This window comes from Peromyscus eremicus, chromosome 4, assembly GCF_949786415.1.
Source record: "Peromyscus eremicus chromosome 4, PerEre_H2_v1, whole genome shotgun sequence".
Lineage (NCBI taxonomy): Eukaryota > Metazoa > Chordata > Mammalia > Rodentia > Cricetidae > Peromyscus > Peromyscus eremicus.
In genome coordinates, this window is record NC_081419.1 from 152,390,814 (window position 1) to 152,411,865 (window position 21,052).

The following is a 21,052-nucleotide window of genomic DNA, read 5'->3' on the forward strand; positions in this document are numbered from 1 at the left end:
CTGTTGCCTGTGAGTCAAGAAGTAAGAACTCTCAGCTCCTTCTCTAGCACCATGTCTGCCTGCATGCTGCCTTGCTTCCCTCCGTGACAATAATGGACTAAACCACTGAACTGTAAGGAAGCCACCACAATTCAATGTTTTCCTTTATAAGAGTTGCTGTAGTCATGATGTCACTTCACAGCAATAGAAACTCTAAGACACACACACACACACACACACACACACGAATACAAGTTAGCATTGTGTGGGTTCAGGTTGTGTGTGTGTGTGTGTGTGTGTGTGTGTGTGTGTGTATGTACACGTTAGCAATGGATGTGCCTACAAGTCCAGAGGTTGATGTAGATTTCTTCCTTGCTCATTCCCACCTTATGTTTTGAAGCAGATTTTTTCACTTAAAACCAGAGCTTGCCCATTCAAGGTAGTATAGCTAGCCAGCTTGTTCTAAGGATACTGTTTCCACATCCTGTGATTACAGGTAGGCTCACACACTCACCTGCATTATGTGGGTCCTAGAGATCCAAACTCTGGTCCTCAGGCTTATGTTGCAAGTACTTTATTCACTGAGCCATCTCCTCAGTCCCTGAAATTCTTTAATATCACTCTGTAATGTTTATTTTTATTTTATAAACTTTTTTGTTGAAAAACTTGCAAATAAATTAAAGCATCACACACCAAAATTAATCAGATTCAACTCAGTGAATTTCTATACAGTTAGAAGGTGCATTTGGCTGGGCGGTGGTGGCACACGCCTTTAATCCCAGCACTCAGTAGGCAGAGGCAGGTAGTTCAAGGCAAGCCTGGTCTATAGATCAAGTTCCAGGATATCCAGAGACACGCAGTGAAACCCTATCTAGAAAAATTAAAAATAATAAGAAAATAAAATACATTCACAAAAGAAGTTGTGGAGCTTCACATTAAATTTTATGATTTGAGTATTGGATCTATTTTATGCATTTATCTACATGGCCCAAGTGGACAATGACTAAGGTTTCACGAAGGGTGGAAAGGAAAGGCTCTAAGTTTGCACTCTAATATCTGCTTGCCACCTGCCACTCATGAGCCTTGTCTCTTCCTCACAAACAGTTGATGGTGGTGGCTTGTAAAAGGCATTTGAGTTCACAGGGTCGGCCACTGTTCGGTAATGGGGTGGCACCTGTATAAGTTTCAGGAGTGGCAGGTGGCAGGTAGGCATTATAATGCAGACTCTGAGCACCAGCCTTTCCTTTCTACTCAGTGTGAGATCTTGATCATCATCCACTTGGGCCATCTGATATGTTCCCATCAGTGTCATCTATACAAAGACAGCATCCAAGCAGCAATCTGGACCCAACCAGTCTCTGTGCAGCAAGCCAATGGTAGACTCACTTACACATAGTTTTCTGCCCTTGTTTCCTGTAGCTAGAGACCAAAATTCATAACCTTTCCATTTCCTATATCCTGACCCAGTGCCCAAACATTGCAGATGCTGAAGCCTTCAAAATCTACCAAGCAGAGAAAAGCTGGTATTCTCTGACCTCATCCTTTTTACTTGGATGGCATTCACTCTGCCTGTGATAATTCATAGGAGAAGCTGAGTCGCAAGTTGGCTGCTGGCCAGATCAAGCAGCCAGTGAAAGGCCACACACTTCAGGGTTCCTAACCTTAGCTTTCCAACATGAGCCATGATCCAGGGACAGGTCAGCAGCTGGAGTTTGACAGTGATGTAGCCAGCCTCACTAGGCACCTCAGAGGAGATAAGAAAGGGCTAAGTGTCTACTCTGAAGTCATAGCAAGCTGTCTGCACAGAGGCTTGGGACTAGCTGAGGACCAAGTCCTATAGTTCCTTTTCCCACACTGACTAGCATGTGTAGAGGTCAGAAGACAATTTCATAGAGTCAGTTCTCTCCATCCACCTTTATATGGCTTCCAAAAACCTAACTCAGGTTGCTAAGTTTGCAAGACAAGTAGCTTTACCTGCTGAACCATCTCACCAGATTGTAGTTTTCCATTTTAAAGAAAGAATATCCCATTTTCCCTTTGGCAGCACATATACTGAAATTGGCATGATATAGAGACTAACATGGCCCCTACACAAGGATACCATGCAAATTCATGAAGCATTCCATATTTACAAGAAAAAAGTAAAGAATATCATAAAGCTGACACAGTAGCACATGCCTGGGACCTCTGCACTTGGGAGGCTGAAGCAGGAGGATCACTTAAGCCCAAAGGTCTGAAGCCAGCCTGGATAGCAGAATGAGACCTCATCTTGGATAGGAAAGAAGGGAGGTAGGGAAGGAAGGGGAAATGGAGGGAAAGAGTGATGGAATGAAAGGGACAGATACACACACAGAGACAGACAGATGAAAGAGACTCACTTCAGACTCTACTACAGATGCTGATAGGTGAGGCTGAGAATGAGGTGGGATGATTAGGCAGGCCCAGAGTGCAGCCAAGGGTAGCCTGGGAGATACAGAAGGCCTTATTGCCCAGCGGAGGATAATCAGCAGATGTCCCCACTGAAGGCCCCCGCCAGCCACATCCATCCAAGTGAGCAGCTAGCTTGGCCCAATGTGGGGAATGCTCATGGTCCCTTTTCTTTCCTTTCCCAGGTGCTGACCCACAATCTACACCTTGGACCACAAACTCTGTTCCCAAGAGGACCCTATAGGAGGAGCTCCTTCCTAGTAGAAAGTGGGCATAGCATGTCTACAGTTTTAACCTGTCGAACCCCAGGAGAAGACTGCACCTCCAAACTGCCCAGCCCTGAGACATCCAGAAAGGCCCCAGGTGGGACACGACCTTAGTCCTACTGGGCAGATTCAGAGAAGCTGTACATCCCCAGGACAGAGCAACACAGGCTGTGAGGCTCAGTAAGTGACCACAAGCTACACACATCCCTGTTTTCTGTGGGAAGTAGTCAAGGCAGAACAGGAGGTGGGACCTGGCTCCAACCCCCTTAATGGACCAATGTACTACAGTCTCTGCTAGTCTCAGGACTTTTGCATATGCTCTGCAGGTGCTGAGACTGGTCTTACTCAACTTCCACTTCCTGAGGTGCCAAGGGCAGCAGCTGCTTCTTTAGTGAATGCACCTCTGCATTCTGACCTCCCACTGTGTACAGCACACATCAGGACCTATTTGATGAGTAGATAGATCAGCCCTGTTCTCCCCCGACTGTCCTCTACCTCCACTCCACTCTGGGACAGCTCTATGTATGTTGCCTGGACTCCTAAAGGTGGCACATTCACATCTGACCCATCTGTGTCCCTGCTGAGTAACCACCATGCTCTGAATCAGGGCAGATAAATGGACAGTGTGAGTCCCAATTCCTGACCTTATCTCAGGTCTGGGCAAGGTGTAGGACGCCTTCTTCCAAAGTTCTTTGCAGTTGGGTCCTGACAGTCCCTTCCCTCAGCCTGGTCTCTCTGGCCTTGGCCTGAACCACACAGGTGTTGCATGGCTTTTCCTGGGGAACGTGAACAAACATCTGTTCACCCCAGATAGGACATCAATGACAGACCAAAGAGAAAATCCCAAGTCTAGCTCATGAACCAGTGAGTTTATTAGAATTACTGGCAAAAGCATGGGTGTGATGGTTAATCTCACTGTTAAGTTGGTGGAATTTCCAGTCACCGTGGAAACAAACCTTGGAGCATGTCTGTGAGGGAGTTTCTAGATTGGAACTGAGGGGAGAAGACCTCTCCTAAATGTGGACAGTACTATTCCATGGGCTGTGTTCTTGAATAAACAGAAAAAAGGCAGGGAGTAAGCATTTCTCTTTCTGTTTCCAACTGCAGACATAAAGTGACCGCCTGCATTCCTGCTGCCATGGTATCCCATGACTTCACACTTCAAGTCCCTTCTGTCACGTAGTTTGTCATAACAACAAGAAAATAAACTATTAAAATGGATGAAGGGTGACTTACAAAAGTGTAGGTGACTCAGGCAGCTGCATCGCCAAAGGCTCACATCAGCCTGGGCGGCAAGTCATGAAAGCTGCATGACTGGGTTCCCTGCTTGTAGGTAACTCTGCTGAAGCATCCCCTGTCTCCAGCAAGTGTTTTCTCTTTATGTAACCTGGAGGGAGTTGGTAAATGTCTTGTGAGTTCCTGTAAAAGTGCTCTTGTATTCTCTGTTTTTTTAAAATTTATTGTTTATTTGTTTATTATGGATACAGTGTGCTGTCTGCATGCCAGAAGAGGGCTCTTAACCTCTGGGCCATCTCTCCAGCCCTTGGTTTTGATTTTTCAAGACAGAGTTTCTTTGTGTAGCCCTGGCTGTCCTGGAACTAGCTCTGTAGACTAGGTTGGCTTGGAACTCACAGAGGTCCACCTGCCTCTGCCCCCTGAGTGCTGGGATTAAAGGCGTGCACCACAACCACCACCCTACCCCCAGAAACTCTCTTGTTTTCTTGAGAGATTCCTTACTTCCTTTCCAGAGGAAAGCTTCATTAGAAGAAACAGCTAATAACCATTGGAGATGCCCACACACTTGGTCAGGGCAGTCCAGGGTAAGTCACAGAGCCTGAAGCTGTGAAGCAAGCCTGGTATGGGCAGAAGTCTCATCTTCCTGGTGTCACCTGGACTGGCCAATCCGCCTTATCAGTGGCCTTATCCACTTTTGCTGCTGTCATGTCAACTGCCCCACCTCTCTTTCACTATCCCTTACCCCTCTCCCTTATTGCCTCTAAACCAGCACCCCTACTGGGTCGCTTCTTGTCTGGTTTCCCATGCCTGGCTCAATGTTTGCAGAGTAGGTCTCAACAAATCCAAGCAAAGGGTCTCAGCCAAAGCCTCCTTGAGACCTCGGGGACCCGAGAGCACTCCTTGGGTCCTACTAGACTAGGCACCCCCATGAAAGCAAGTCTAGCATGTTTGGTTATAGGAGAAGCATGCTGCCAAAGCTGGCTCATGGTCCTCCCAGTCCCCGTGGGGGTCTGGCAGAAAACTGCCTGAGAAAGGAGGGGAGGCCAGGGTATGCTGGCCAGCCCCAGAGCTCCAAGCACTCGATTCCCCCAAACACAGGTCTGACCAATAGTGCAATAGTGCAGGACTCTGCCTGATGCTGGCTACTAGAGACTGCCTCTGTTCGCCTCTCTCCCCGCCCCCAGGCAATCTTAGCTTCCATCACTCTTCTCCGGGCAACAGAACACAGGCTGGGACTAATGAATAATAAGAACCACGACTTGAAAGGGACACGGGTTAGTCCCTGTAGGGCCGCTTGGGGGCTCCAGACACTATCCAGTGCGCCCGAATACAGAGATTGCGATGCAGGGACGCGTGCGGGGGGGGGGGGAGGGGGGGCAGTTGCCCTTTGTGCTTATGTGAGTTAGACAGACCCACTCAGCCAAGAGTCAGAGTGAGGCACTTGGAAAACAAAGCCTGCCGGGACCGGCGCAAGCAGCGAACAACAGCAAGTAAGGGGAAAAGAACACTAGAAAGGCTAGCTAGGCTACGTGAGGCCACGTCCGAAGGGGTGGCACAGGTCCCGCAGGAGATTCTTTAACCACTTTTATCTGGGGCCAGGTGCTCCCAGTCCGAACAAAGAGGAAAAAGCAGCAGAGCTGGACTTTGCCTAGAGGTGGATCGCTGATGTTTGGTCAAGGCGGTTTGGGCCAAGGTGGAACCTGCATTGCAGAACGTGGGGCGGACCTTCGCTCGGCTCGGGGTGGAGTCTAAAAGAAAGAAGGGCGGGACCTCATCGTGCTAGGGCGGATCTAATAGGGGTCAGGAAGGCTCAAAGATCTCAAGGATGGGGCCGCCGTGATGGAGGCGGGGCCTCGACGCTCGCTCCGCCCCACAGTGATGCGTCTGTTGCCCACACAAGCCAGCGAGTAAGTATGCGCATGCGCATCGCGCGCGGTTCGTGTAGTCGTGGTCTCCGGTGGGTTATCCCTGCAAATCGGTTCCGCAGCGTAGTGCCCCACGCATTACCACCCGTGATCGTGATCGTGCACCGAGGTCCGCGAGGAGGGGTTGCCGCCGAGGTGAGGGCGGCGGTAGTTATGGAGGTGGTGGCCGCTGGTGGGGGAGGCGTGCGCCTTCTAGGGGCCGAGTGCGTACAAAGCGGCTTTGTCTCACCGCGCAGCCGGCCTGGGCTGGTTGGAACCACCCAGAAGCCCGGCGGCTGACAGGGCCGGAGGACTCGGAGTCCACTCGGGTGTGCGGTAACCAGGTCTACATTTTGCTCAGGTCTCCACCGCGCGCGGGTCCTGAAGTATGGCAGCCATCCCTTCTAGCGGCTCGCTCGTGGCTACCCATGACTACTATCGGCGTAAGTAGACCCTCGCCGGCCCCGCCCAGAGCTGGGCCAGAGCCCTGTGGCTGACCCGCCTCCCCTCCCCAGGACGCCTGGGCTCCTCGTCCAGCAACAGCTCCTGCGGAAGTGCAGAGTACCCCGGGGACGCCGTGCCCCAACCCCCGGGTGAGTGCAGAACCATCCGGCATAAGGGCAAAGTTCACATCCTGAGGTGCGGGAAGCGTGGAGAGGGACAGCACCCCACTGGCATGGCAACATTCTGATCCTCCTTTGCTCCTCTCAGGTCTCCCCAAGGCCGACCCTGGCCACTGGTGGGCCAGCTTCTTTTTCGGGAAGTCTACCCTCCCATTCATGGCCACAGTGTTGGAGTCTCCTGAGCAGTGAGTCCATTTTCCATAAGGTTGTAGGGGTGGTCCCAGTTAAACCAGCTTCTGACCCATGACTTATGCTCTCCCTGCAGCTCGGCAGAATCCCCCCAGGCCTCCAGAAGCCCGATCACCAGTGGCCTGGCTCCTGAAACGGTGAAGCAGCAGCCAGTCGTCCATCCTGGCCAGCCCAACACGAGGGCCCCGTCCTGACCTAGCAGAACCACAGCAAACTCACTTAAGTGGTGCTAGGCCAGAGCCCGCCGCCCACCCGCCCCACCATGTAAACTAGGAAGGCTGCGGCCAGCAACAGACACCAGCAGGAGCTGGAGAGAGCCCCCCTCTTGGTTCACAGCACTGAGCTTTCCTAACCCCATAACTGTGCCTTGCACCAAGCAGAAAATAAACTCCCAGCAGCCATCCTCCCCATGGTGTGTTTGAGATATTACTGAATCCAGCCTTTCTTCTTGCTGGGTGCTCCACTGCTCCCAGGTCTTTCTGCCAGCTCCTTTGAGACCCTTCCCAGTCATATCCCCAGATCTGGTGAGATGACCTCTCAAGTGGGCCTGGCCCAAGAAGCTGGGATACCTCTATTTCTGGAGAGCCGAGGGTAGCAGTTAGCCACTAGGTAGACAGTACAGGGGAGGCTGGGCTTCTAGCTTAGTTTGGAAGCTCTCAGCTATAGAGACCCTGTACCTACACAGGAACCTGGTAGATGGCCTTGCTGCATGAATGGTTCCCAAAGGTTGGGGATACTAGCACAGACTGAGAGAGGATTCTAGCCACAAGTAGTCTAGCCTCAGGGTAAGAGGGCATAGGGACCATGGAGGGCTGCTGAAGCCAGCAAGCTAAGGAGTCTTAGGTGTGGCACAGCAGTCCTTCTGCCATAAACAAAGCACTCTGCCTAGGGAACTGAGGCCTGTGCTTCTGACAGCTGAGCCTCCCTCCTGCCTGCCCTCAGGGTATCCAGGTGGCTTGTGGGATGCTGCCCTTACTCCTGAACAAGTTGGAGGAGGAGGAGGCTCTTCCCAGCTTTGATGGACTCAGAACAGGGATTGTGTCCTACTCAGGCTGAAATGTCCAGACAATGCCCACAGAGCTGCTGATTGCATCTGCTCATTGTCAGAGCTGGAAGCTGGGGACAGGCAACAGCTCTGGACGGCATGTAGCATTGTTCGTCTTCCCATCTACTCTTCCCAGGGTTTCCCATCTGTGAGGTTTGGTTTCTCGGAAGTCTCGTCATGTTGTGCAGCTGCAGCTGGCAGAGCTAAGAAATAGCTTGGTGACTTCAGAAGGGTTAGAAAACAGTTGGGGTACCGGATAAAAAGTGATCCTAAGAGAATAAAGGAAAGAATTTGGATCCACTCTGGATCTTGGGTACTAAACCTCAGAACAGATAGGCCTGGTGCTGGGTACACTGTAGCTTCTGAAAAAAACCCTACAATTTCAGACAAAGTAGGGCAGATCTGTTTATCAGTGGTCTGTTGGTTTACACCGTGCAGCAAAACAGTACTGATAGGCTCCTGTGTGTGTGACACCAGGACTTAGTTCTCAGAATCTCAGGTTAGACTTTGAAAGTATATTCAGACCAGGCAGCCACATCCAAGTTGTACCACAGATTTTTGCCAGCAGCACCTGTGGGTTTGGATAGCTCCCTCTTCAAAAAGTCCTGTGGCTTCTAAAGTCATACTTTCTCATAGTGAGGCAGCCACCCATATATTCAAGGAGCCAGGCCAGTTCTTCCCACAAGACCTTGCTACCCTGGAGTCACCCTTCCTTACTAAAGTTATTCAGTCTGCCTGGAGCTGAGGAAATGGCTCAGTTGATAAAGGCTTACCCCGCAAATGTGAATACTTGAACTCCACCTTTGGAATCCCCGTAAAAGGTGGATGTAGTAGTGCTTGTTATCTCAGTGCTGGGGATATGGATTCTTGGGGTTAACTAGCTATCTACCCTAGTCTAATTGGTGAGAGATCCTTTTTTTTAAAGTGATACCTGAGGAACCTCTGGCCTTCACATGCAAATGTAGAGTACCATTATAGATTCTTGAAAAATCAGGAAGGAGAAAGATACATATTTTCACCTTTCACAAAGTAAGCTGGAGAAAGGAAAAAGATTTCCTTAAAAAAAAAAAAAAAAAGCAAAATTTAAAGTTGTTTTAAAAAATTTAAAATAACCAGTTCACTCACATTGAGTTCTTGTTCTGAGTTATCTGGGGATGGCAGTGAGCCTACCCATTTGGTGATAAGCATAGAAGCAGCAAGACAGTGATTCTGAGACTGTGTGGACACCTGTGTAATGTAAACATCCTGGAAGAAGTAGTTTGAGACTGAGTTGATAGATACCTTTCATCTCCAAGAGTCAAAGTAAACATTTGAAAGAAAGCCCCGCTAAGGCGCTGTTAATTCGCTGCGGCACGTGTTTAAGTATAATACAATTATGACTGATGACATACATGGATACACCAGACTTTCAGGAATCTTCTACAGCTCATATGAATAACACCTGTAACAAATACAACCTAAAGGTTTCATATTTTAGTATTTGACAAAGGTTCTCAGAACATCAAGTAAGCCTAGTTTAATTGCTCTCTTTTTTATAAAGGAGAGATCCTGAGACTGCAAGGCCCCTTCTGGAAACTTAAAAGTTTGTTTAAAGTTAGAAGAATTGGATCTAGAACTTGGTTTCGGAATTGTCAAACACTTGATTAGGTACGACCTTAGTTATCTATTTAAGCAAAGTAGTAAGATAGTTAAAGGAAATCTAGGTTATATGGTTGTGAGCAAAACTTGCCCTTCAATAATCAAAAAGACTGAGTAACACACAACATGAAGGAAGCATGAGATTGAACACAAACCCTAGGCTGATTACCTGAGTTAAACTAGCTTAAGATTGCAAGATTTTGGAACTTGTAAAGACATCTCTCATAATGCTAAACTAGTTTTATATCTATATTATTATTAAAATGATTCCTTTTTTTTTTTTAAGGGTGTGTGTGTTTAAGACAAGGTCTTGCGTAGCCCAAGTTGGTCTTAAACTTGCCATGTTGAAGAGGATGCCCTTGAACTTTTGACACTCCTTTCATCTCTCAGATCCGAAGATTTCAGGTGTGCACCACCATACCTGGTTATCCAGTGCTGTGAATGGAACCCAAGACTTTATGTTTATTAGGCAAGTGCTCTACTAACTGAGCTACGGCCTCAACCCCTAAACTAATCTAAAAGAACTCTAAATAAATCCTTTCAGTCCTTAGCTTTGACTACATGAGATAAGATTCCATTCCACCAGGCCTTTGAGTATCTGAAAAGTATCAATGTGGTGGTGCATGCCTTTAATCCCAGCACACCGAGGCAGGTGTATCTAGGCCAGCCTGGTCTATAGAGTGAATTCCAGGACAACCATGGCTACACTTGAGAACCCCGTCTCGGAAAAAAAAGCGGGGGAGGAGATCCGTCAGCTTTTTCTCCCTATTTTTCTTGTTCATAATCTGGAACACTCAATGATTATCGTCCTCTCTAAACGACAACCTTACCACAAGTGGAGTTTTCCCTGTTGTTTCTGGTGGTTTTAGTTACATATATTATTCTTAATCTTGGGTTCCCTAGTCTAGTGCAACTAGGAAGTAAACCCCTATGCCTCAGTGCCAGCATGCCACTGAAGAAAACCCCTGCAGGCACTGGAGCAGCATGTCCTTCAAGTTATACAGCTTCTCATACTCACTACAGACCCAAGCACACCTAGCTCATCCGTCGTGTGTAAGATCAAGAGGCCACAAGAAGATCAGCTTAAGTTTATGTTTCCTTAGGAATTACCCCAAAGTTGAATTAATAACTAAAATTTCCCAAGCCTTAACAAACTTAAGGTTTTAAGATGACTTTTATTATTGAAAAGTTTATTTAAACTTTCACCCAACTTACATTACTGTTCATTCAACAGTTATGGTCATGAAGGTTTCACGAGGTGTCAACACAAAATTGCTCTTGTTAACAAATCAAGCAAATGTCACCAACACCACCGAAGCAAAGACCCCCCCCCCCCCGTGTCTTTCCTTTGTATGCTACTGTTGATTTCTGTTCCTAGTCTCAGCATTTTAAATACTCAGTAGAATTAACAAACTTGTTTAAACCCTGGAAGCGGGGGGGGGGGGGGGGGGGGCAGGCCTAGTTCAGTGTTTCTGAACCTGTGGGTCATGACCCCTTTGTCAAACCTCTGTCTCCAAAAATATTTACATTATGATTCATAACAAACAAAGTTATAAAGTAGAAACAAAAATAATTTTATGGTTGGGCTCACCACAACATGAATAACTGTATTAAAGGGTTGCAGCATTAGGAAGGTTGAGAACCACTGCTCTAGCTATATTGTATTCAGTGTTGACATAGCTGAAAACATACCTGTTTTTTATCTTACCAACACTCTTAAAGATTATTCCAAATCATGATCTTTAAGAACGTTTGACCTTGTTCTGGTATTTCTGAGTGGTTTTAGAAATATTTAACGAACACTCATCTCTAGACCAGTCTAAACAGAATTATAAGGTTTTTTTTGTTGTTGTTTGTTTTGTTTTTATGGGGTTTTCTTTTGTTTGAGACAGGGCCTCTATGTAGCTCTGGCTGTCCTGGAACTCATTATGTAGACCAGGCTGGCCTCTAACTCAGAGATCTGCCTGCCTCTGTCTTTGAAGTGCTAGGATTAAAGGTATGTGCCACCAAGCCTGGCCCAAATTCTGTTCTTGACAAAAATGAAAGGTTCAGTTACTTAGAAAATTTTTGACTAATGTCTATGCAAAAGACTTAGTTCTAAGAGTTTTATTTTGCCCTGTTTCCAAATGTTTTTCTGTGTTCTCCCTATCTAGTGACAGTTATATCCCTGAGAACTGTATTTTTAAAAGATAGCTTGACTTTACAGGAAGCAGTACAGACAGTGTCATCTCTTGGACACAGAGGACATTTCTTCAAGGGAGGTTGGGGCATGTTCACCTGTCTTGAGAGGTTGAGAGGTCAGTCTGAAAACTGGTGGTAGATATGTGCTGAGAGGGTTATGCCCACTTCCAGTAAGGCAGCCTCTGGTAGATACTTTTGGGGTACTCTCACCCCATCAGAACTGGGGCCCTAATGTCCAAGTATATAAGGAGCTGACATAGAGAGCAGATAGTCTGGCTGGACTTCATGGAGTTAAGCATGGGTTCAAGAACTCTGGAGACACATGAGGACAGCAGCCTTGGACCAGAGCCATCTGGGAAGATTCAGGTCCCAACAGGAAGGAGGATGGACTAATGTCTATGCAAAAGACTTGGTTCTAAGAGTTTTATTTTGCCCTGTTTCCAAATGTTTTTCTGTGTTCTCCCTATCTAGTGACAGTTATATCCCTGAGAACTGTATTGGAGGATGAGGCAGAGCATGAGGTCAGTAGTTTTCTAGAGTGTTCTATCTCAGGAGCTCAGGACATAAACAGCTGTCTCTGAAGGGAAAGGACCTGAAGCTCCAAAACTTGTTCTGTGGCATAAGAGCCTGTAGAATTAAGGCACCAAGGTGTGTGTGTGTGTGTGTGTGTGTGTGTGTGTGTGTGTGTGTGTGTGCGCAATTGAGCAGAGGAGTGACCAAGGACAGGTATGCTCTGAAAGTGATATGCTGTTAAGAATTCCACAGGCCTGTTGCTTAGACTCTTGGCTTCTCTGTCACATGAAATCTTCACAGGAGAAGAGAGGAAGAAGACAGGATGGCTGCCTGGATTTTGTGGACTGCCTCCTGGAAGAGTGTAGGTAGGAAGGTAGTATGGCACCCTCTTCACTCTTTTCTTGACAGCATGCAGTATCTGAGGTATGTTTGGTGTGTTTCCTATCCCCTCATCTCAGTAGGCTGAAGTATGGTGCACACCTTCAGTGGAGGTCCAGGATAATCATGAAGCCTCTCTTCTGTGGGTCCTGGCCACGTCCAAGGAGCTCAGACCAGGTTCTCATACCTGGTGATGCCTGAGAGTTTCTCACACAGTTCTTTGAAGCAAGGTCTCTGCTTGGGATCCTGGCTCCAACAGCTGAGCATCAGCTTGTACATGTTGGGTGGGCATTCCAGGGGGCATGGCATGCGGTAGCCGGCATCCACCCTCAGGAAGGCCTCATGATTGGACATGCCTGTGGCCCATGGGAGAAGAGAAATGAGAGCTGAGAGGCTAATGTCCAGCCTCCAATCTCTGGAAGCCACACCCAGCTGCCTTTGGTCCCTCCCTGGATGTTGTCTCCAACAAGAATGACCACCACCATGCTCTGGACATTTTCTAGCACACTGTCTGTGGCTGTGTGTCAGACACTTCCCTGAGGACAGTGTCTCCAGGAGGTGATCTCAGCAGTGTGCTCCTGGATGCTCAAGGAATGGAACAGGGGTGGGGTCTGGTTGAGGCTCTGGAAAGTACCTCCTGTCATCTCTGTCAGCCATCCAAAACCTGCCCCCACTCCACCTCACTGGCAATCCATAGTTGGGGACATTCTTGGGGCAATACCTGGGTAGGGCATCTGCCCCCTGCTGAAAATTTCATGGAGGAGAACTCCAAAAGACCAGACGTCAGATTTGATGGAGTAATGCCCTCGGGAGAGTGCCTCAGGTGCTGTCCATTTGTAGGGGATGTTGTGGTCATGGGAAAGGTAGATGTCCTCCTGTGATAAGATGGCTTATGGTGGGGCCCTGACACTAGAGGGAGCTGCCCCTGTACCCTTCCTGTTTAGCATGGACAGGCATGGATGCCAAAGTCCTAGTGGGCATGTGTAAATACACTGCCTTATCATCTGACCCACTGACACCACCCCACTGCTACCAGAGATAACTGCCACCAATGTTGCTAGAATCATGGCTAGGCCTGTGTATCAAAAGTGCCAATTCACCGGGATTCTGGCAGGGAGGGGGCATGACAAGGGGGGAGCTGCAATGTGTGAGGACAGGAAAAGCTCACTGTACATGGCTGTGTACAAGGTACCCAGAGCTGGCCCAATGTGGCCATAAACAAGGCTGTGGCCGGATGAATGAAGCCATTCCTTGCCTGATAACGCCACCCTATCAAGAGCTCATCTTGCCCATGGCTGGGTTCAGCTCAAGGCTTGGGAGATAAAACCCCATACCCTGCTTCTGGCTTCTACCTCCGAGGGTCCTACCTTGACAAGCCTGGCCAGCCCAAAGTCCCCCACTTTGCAGAGATTGTTCTCTGCCACGAGAACATTTCTAGCAGCCAGGTCACGGTGGATGTAATTCTGAGATTCCAGGTAGCACATGCCCTCAGCAACCTGTGATGCAAAGTCCACCAGCTCCGACATAGGCAGGACTTTCTCATCAGAGTCTGCAGGGTGATCAGAGGCCAGAGTCAGTTGGCCAGAACTCAATCCTCATTTGCTGGGACTATGAAGGCTCCAGCAAAGGGCAGCTGGTCTGGCTTATTTGGAAAGTGGACAGTCCTAGACCTTCTGCAGTACCTAGAGACAAAGAGCACACACATACTCTTTGTCCCACACCCCTTCTGGAAATTATAAAGCAATCTAAGGGCAGAGATGTTGCTGCAAGATATTCTTGGTATAGTGAACTCTCTAGAGGTCCAGCAAGTGCTCCACCTACAGGGGGCATGCATTTCGTCTCTGAAGCCTACTTCCTGCAGAAACTGCTTATGAAGCACATAGACTATACAACTTTACTCTTCTAAAAGCTAGTGATATGTTAATACATATACCCCCCAGGCATGACTGTCCTACACTGCCACATTCCCTTTCCCTGCTATATGAAGTTGGTGGCATCTTTGCACAGCATCTCAGCTGGTGGGGATGGTCTGGTTTTGTGTTGAAGAAAACAGACAGTGGTGTCCTCTTGTGGGTGAGATGAGTTGTGCCTGCATGTATGAGGGTGTGTCTGTGCCATGTGTGAATGTCTGTATTTGTGTATGTCAGTGTTTTACATGTGTTTGGATATAAGTATGTATAGGCATGACTGAACATCAGGTCTCAGGAAGAGAGAGAAGCTGGTAGGCTGAAGCAGGTCACTAACAAGCTACATAGAACCTATAGTAAAGTGACCTCAGTTAACTATGGGTATAGGAATTGTGGATGGGTGCTCTTCTCTGTACTTATCTGTACCTTTTCAAATTTTATGATCAGCAATTGGTAGATTTGTCATATTTTAAGTCATTTGCTTTTTTTCTTTGCTGTGTATGTCTAATGTGTATGTGTACATGTGTGTGAGTCAGAGGACAACCTTGGGTGTTAGTCTTCACTATTGACATGTCAAGGAGTGTTTTTGTTGTTTGCTGCAGAGCCAGATAAGGATTCTCCATTTCCTCCCATCTCACTGTTGGAGCCTTGGGATAACAGATGCATGCTTCTATGATTAGCTTTACGTTAGTTATTTTATGTGTCTGATTATTTTGCCTGCATATATGTCTGTACCACATGCATGCCTGGTGCCTACAGAGGCCAGAAGAGAATGTCAGATCCCCTTGAATTAGAGTTATGGATGGTTGTGAGCCACCATGTGGTTGCTGGGAACTGAACCCCGGTCCTTTATAAGAACAATAAGTGACCTTAACTGTTGAGTCATCTCTCCAGCTCCCACCCCACCAACCACCACTTTGAAAAAAAATAAGTAACTTCTTAAACAAGAAAGCAACAAGCTCATCTGGGAATGCCTGGCTGTTTTGTGTGGGTCAGGCATGGACGACTAGGATCTGCATATCTGTTGGCTCTTTTGTGTGTGTCTCCTGCTGCCTCCAACACTTTCACCTCAGGGAGAGGAGTGTGGAGCTTGCCACTTACCCCGTAATAGCTGCAGCAGGCTCCCCTTGGGCATGAGCTCCGTGATGATGTAGACGGGGTCCCCTGCAGATGCCACAGCGTACAGTGCTAGGATGCGCTTGTGCCGCAGCCTCTTCATGGCCTGGATCTCAGACTGGAAGGTGTGCTGGTGCAGGAGGTTATCTGAGAGACATCAGTCTCAGTGGATACAGCCCTTGGCCTGTGCCCAGGTTGGAGGCCCAGGCCTGAAGCAGCTCAGGAAATGTGGTCAGCCTAGGAAGACAAAGGCTAGCCCCCAACCTATGACACTAAACCCTCCACAAGCAAGGCCTCGGTGCTCCAAGCCTGATGTGTCCATCTGCCCTCCTATGCCCTACTGGGTCACAACTGCCAAAGTCAACATTTGCCAGCTAGATGTTTTCAAGGTCTTGGCTTACCTGATCCTTGAGGTATCAGGTATAAACCTGAGGGTGAGGCTGGGATTCTATGTAAAGCTCAAATTTCCAGTGACTTGTTTCAATAAAAATGGGTACAAGTGAAAGAAATTACTCCCACCATGATCCTGTAGGTGCCCAGTAATACGTTGGGATACCCCCAGCGGGGAGAGACCAGAAGTGTCCACTGGCAGGACTAGTGGGAAAGTAGCATGTGACCAAGTTGAGTTGGGCCTGGGCCTGCTCACCTCTAGAGATCACCTTCACAGCCACACGGACCTGGCCTTTCCAGAGCCCTTCGAAGACCTCCCCAAAGTAGCCGGCCCCCAGCTTCTTACAGAGTGTGAACTCCTCCCTTGGCCTCTCCCAGTCATCCCAGTGGGGCAAGGGCTCAGTTTTGTGCTGGAGAGACAGAAAGGGCGATGGTAGTGGTAGGAGTTGGGTCACTCTGCTTGTCTTCAGGAAGGGTTTGCTCTGAACCTGACAGGAGGAGCCCTATTCATCTTTAAATTTAGAGCTACATCCAGCATAGTAGTATCGGAGTGTCCTGCATAAAAATGCAGCTGTCTTCATCCACCAAGGTCAATAAGCCCTCTCAGGCAATTGGCCAGTGACCTTGTCACCGGGCCTACCAGGTGTCAGGACTTAGCAGGAGAACAACTAAGCTCTGGAGAGTGACAGCCAGGAGGAATACCGTCTTCTGAGCCCCTCCTGCCCCGACACGATACTCCACCTGTCTGACCCCGAGCAACTATGTCACAGAGGAGCCAGTGGCCTACCTTCCAGCAGGGCATAGTCAGTTGCAGGCCATGGGACAGGCTCTGGATCTTGTGGTAGTCCACAAGCTCAGTCAGGCTGGGGAAGGACACCGCCTCATTCAGATGCAGCCGGCCCACATCGTCTGTCCAGATCCTGTAATGTCGCACGGCCTGAGTGTCCCGCACTGGGGTGGGTGGCCGGCGGAAGGAGACGTAAGCAGGCATCCCACCTTGCACGTCCCCCGCTGCCTGCCCCTGCTTCCACCATGACACTCCTGTCATAAGCCATGACTGTTCTGTTTCCTAGGTTATTGGGCCGTGTGTACAGTGGGACACCTGTGGAGCCTTGGCTTCCATGACACACATAGGACATGCCAGAAAGCACAGGGAAACAACCCAACCTGAAGAGTGTCTGGCTTTCTTTCTCAAAGGCTGAAAGTGGGTAGCTGGACCACAGGGAGGGGTCAGGGCTTCCAGTGGAAAAGGAAGATGTCCCAGACTTCACAATTGGAAGAAAGGCAGATCACCATGTGAAAGCCACAGAGCTAGCATAGGTGAGGGGAGGTCTGAGAAGAAGTACCAGAGAGAACATAGTCTGCTCCTGCCTTGTGGCTGACTCTGACCAGGAAGGCACCCTTTGAGTTGTCCTCAGCCTGCAGCCTGTGCGTGGCCTCTAAGCGGGAGATGTCACCAAAGAACCACCTGCAGGGGAGAAAGTCAGCCTCAGTATATTACCCCAGCCCCACATCCAGCCTGTCTCTCAACTATCCAACCCTTCCCTGTCTATCTGGAGTCCTAGCTACCCCTGACTCCTATCTCACACTCCCAACCCCAACCAAGCTGCCTCTCATGCTGCTCCCAACCCTGCAGAGGCCTCTCGGCCTATCATGGACCCTGAAAGTCCTAAATGGCTGGTTCTGGACACCAGGAGAAGTCCTAGTGGCCCAGAAGTGGGATGGACAAGCACTGCCTACTATCTGGTGAATGATGACCACCTGTGGATCAGCCCTCCCCCACACCCCGCAAAGGCCTGCAGTCCCATCATGTGGATGTCTCAGCAGGTTGTGGGACCAGAGCTACAGACATCAGCCCTCCCACCAGAAGTAGGTGGGAGAGGGATCTCAACAGCAGCTCCTCAGTGCTTCTTTCTGGCTTATACTTTCATACACATGTTCACATAATCACACAGCCATTAGCACATGGGCACTTGTGTGCACAGACACACACCCATCCATGCACTCACATTTGCATACTTACACAAGCATGCACATAAACTGATAAGCACACCCTTACGTACTTGCACAGACACAGTGGCACACATGCACATACTCTCCCATTCAAAAGCATTTGTACCTACTGGTTTCCAACAGGAGGGACAGACATGCCTGAACTGAACTACAGGTGAAAGTCTGTGGAATTACATAGATGATCTCTGCCCATGGAGTCTCCAACTCCCTCAAGAGCGGTTGGAACATTCAGCTCAAGCCCTTGAAGCCCACCTCCTCGAGTCCTGCAAAGCTAAAGAATCTCTCCCACTAACCCCGGACCACTTCACCTCCTCTGCTTTGCTCCTCCTCTGACTTCATGTGTTAGATTTTCAGGACCTCAGGGCCTTTGCTCTTGCTATATTGGCCACATGACCCTCTCTCTCTCCCTCTGTCTGATTCTCTATCTCTGTCTCTCTGTCTCTGTCTATCTCTGACAGGACCTCTCTGTGTAGACCAGGCTGCCCTTGAATTTAGAGATCCACCTGCCTTTACCTCCTGAGTGCTAAAAACGTGCCACCACCTGACTCTTCTCAGCCTTTTATGTACACCACCCATGCCTACCTTGTTCCCATTATGAACCCCTATCTCTGGAACTGTCCTAGGTATCATTTATTACTCTTGTTTCTTGTCTCCTTGTGTGTTCACGATCTTCCATTGAGCACAATTGCTGGGGGATATCTTTCTGTACGCTGTGAATATATGTTGTTCCTATTGCTTAATAAATAAGCTGCTTTGGCCTATGGCAAGGCAGCTTAGAGGCAGGTGGGAAATCCAAGGAGCGAGACAGGAAAGAAAAGGCGGAGGTGGGAGAGATGCCAGCTGCCACCAGGAGAAAGTACCGGTAAGCCATGGCTCGTGGCAACTTTAGATAAATAGAAATGGGTTAAGTTATAAGAGCTAGCTAGCAAGAGGTCATACAGTTTGTAATTAATATTAAGCCTCTGAATGATTATTTTATAAGCAGCTGAGGGACCAGGGGCCAGGCTGGATGGAGAAACCTTTCGGCTACACACAATAGGTGCTCATTGTGAGATGAGGGGTAGGGAGAGAGGGTCTGAGGAGCAAAACAAGAAATCCCTCCTGCTGGGTAAGAAATCCCTTCCCAGCCTGAGCCCAGAGCACCCTATATAGCTTGGGTCCTTGGGTGGTTGTGGACATGCCCACACCAAGCACTATTGTAGTTCCTCAAAGCCTCTAAGGGCTCAGGTATGTGGGTGACCAGGACAGTGGATTAAGGTGCTTGAGGAGGCACGAAAATACACCACTGTATTTGCACATGTACCCCCAACAGGTGATATAGATAGGTGTGCCCCAGCAGCCTTCTGTCTCCCTTAACTAGGTCACACATCTGGTTCTGGCTGTTTGGAAAGTGAACAAACTTCACACCCCCAACAGCTCTTGAATTCCCACACAGATCTTGTCTCTCACACCATCCTAAAGAGCCACACTGGGCCCTTTTGTCCTGTCCTATCTGGGTCCTAACAAAACAGTACTTATGACTGGGAAGTGGTCATGGGTAGGTTCCAAAGGAGAGGCCCCATTCCCCAGTGTCATGCAGAGGCATGGCCCCATCAGCAACATCCTACGTACCAGGATGTTAAGGATCAGAGTATGACCAACTGAATGTCTAGCTAGGATCTTACACCCTCTGGCTGCCCCAGTCCAGCCCAAGGCCCATCCCTTCCCCTGTGCCAGCTCTCCAGGGCCACTCACGGCTCAGACTCCACAGTTTCCTTCTTAGCCAGGTAATTGTGGGGCACATAGCCCTCAGCCAAGGCCTTGCCTGCCGCATCCAGCAAGGTGGCCCACCACCACTGTTCCTCCTTCCTGGTAACATGCAGGAGGTCTCCTGCCTTAAAGCTCAGCTCCTCATCTGTTCGTGCCTTGAAGTCCCAGAGGCCCATGTACTTAGGGCCCAGGTGCACCTTGTCCCACGACGACATGGCAGGCTCAAGGGCAGAGCCAACTGTGAGCTGTGTATGGACACTTGCTGCTGGGAGGAGTAGGCAGGGCTTTTCCCGGTAAGCTAGTCATACCTACTTCCTCCTGAAAGGAGAGCAGCCACACCCAGCACCCATTGGACTATCCTGTCTCCACCCCAAAGGCCCTTCTGGCCCTTTACGTTCTTTTGTCCTCAGAATCAAATCATGCGAATGTTCACACTCATCTTCAGCGGAAGTCTGTCATCTAAACCACCCCTTGACAAGACCCAGTCACAGTTACAAGGAACATCCCACTAGATGGCGAGCATACAGGTATCAGCTGAACCCTCAGCCCCTGCGGTGTGAGTCTTGGAGCCCAAGGATGGAGAGGGGAGCAGTGGAGGGAAGTTTCAAGGATAGTGGGCAGGTTGCTAGAGCACACAAGGAACAGAGTAGAGAGCCAGGTGCTGCTTTTTCTACATAAAAAACTCTCCTAGACTGGCCAGTGCCTTCTGCTAATGGAGGCTTCCCTCCTGCACACACTCACAAATACTGAGAGTTATGCAGGACTTGACAGTCCTAACAGCCGCCTCCCTGGGCAGGTGTCCACCCCCCCAGACACTGACAGAACTAGATCTAGGCATGGCATCAAGAGAATCAGGCAGGACCTGCGTTCAAGACAAGAGTAGGAGTGGCCTGGGTGAGACCTGTGAACCGAGAGGACATTCCCCAGCCTGAGCTTCTGCTACGAAACTCCAGCTCCTTGACGTGAGGACACTCAGATGCCCATCTATCCTGAAGAAACCACCCAGGACAGCATGCTAGACCACAACCTGGCATCTGAGGAGACAACGAGAGCCACAGGATATGAAAGCATAAACATCCATGTGGGTTATGGGCTGGTTTAGAGAGCTTCCTGGTATCTTCCGACATGCCTGTAGTCCATAGACCTCAGCTCAAGAAGCAGGCACTGCCCTGTCTTCCCAGATAAGGACACAAGAGGGCAGCCACAAAAGGTAATAACTAGGAAGTGTCCACAGCACCAGGGCCTCTGCAGCCCCACCACCCTCCTTCCCAGGCTTCCCTTCAGCTCTGTGGTCTCCCCACCCGGGGGAACCCTTTCGACTCACCTCCCATGCTACCTCAACTCCTTGCAGCTTGTGACTGTTCCAGTCTTCCTGCCTGCCCCTCCTCCCATTAAACCTTGAAAACTCCAAAGATTCCCTCCAGAGTAGTCCCAACCACTTCCTCACTCTGGCTGTCCACTATGGGGTGCACAGGGGTCTGAAGGATAGCCAAAAAGA

General features: G+C 49.1%; 2 protein-coding genes and 1 pseudogene across 5 annotated transcripts; 2 read left to right on the forward strand and 1 right to left on the reverse strand.

Moving 5' to 3' along the window:
- Positions 1-2,010: 2,010 nt before the first annotated feature.
- On the forward strand, positions 2,011-2,111 carry LOC131910134 (U6 spliceosomal RNA; annotated as a pseudogene).
- A 3,170-nt stretch (positions 2,112-5,281) lies between these two features.
- On the forward strand, positions 5,282-6,877 carry Ppdpf (pancreatic progenitor cell differentiation and proliferation factor). Of its 4 annotated transcripts, none has more exons than XM_059259832.1 (5): positions 5,282-5,398; positions 6,174-6,255; positions 6,328-6,405; positions 6,524-6,620; positions 6,701-6,877. In XM_059259832.1, the coding sequence occupies exons 2-5, from the start codon at positions 6,201-6,203 to the stop codon at positions 6,816-6,818; spliced, it is 348 nt and encodes a 115-aa protein (XP_059115815.1). In that variant the 5' UTR covers positions 5,282-5,398; positions 6,174-6,200; the 3' UTR covers positions 6,819-6,877. The 4 variants fall into 4 exon arrangements, with proteins under 4 accessions (XP_059115815.1, XP_059115816.1, XP_059115814.1 ...); XM_059259833.1 differs by lacking the exon at positions 5,282-5,398 and adding an exon at positions 5,436-5,815; XM_059259831.1 differs by lacking the exon at positions 5,282-5,398 and adding an exon at positions 5,823-5,968.
- Positions 6,878-12,150: 5,273 nt separating this feature from the next.
- Positions 12,151-20,396, reverse strand: Ptk6 (protein tyrosine kinase 6). Its single transcript, XM_059259835.1, has 8 exons — positions 19,540-20,396; positions 17,139-17,260; positions 16,580-16,743; positions 16,049-16,202; positions 15,388-15,549; positions 13,747-13,928; positions 13,101-13,254; positions 12,151-12,735 (listed from the first exon to the last, which is right to left on the reverse strand). The coding sequence occupies exons 1-8, from the start codon at positions 19,767-19,769 to the stop codon at positions 12,548-12,550; spliced, it is 1,356 nt and encodes a 451-aa protein (XP_059115818.1). The 5' UTR covers positions 19,770-20,396; the 3' UTR covers positions 12,151-12,547.
- Positions 20,397-21,052: the final 656 nt, after the last annotated feature.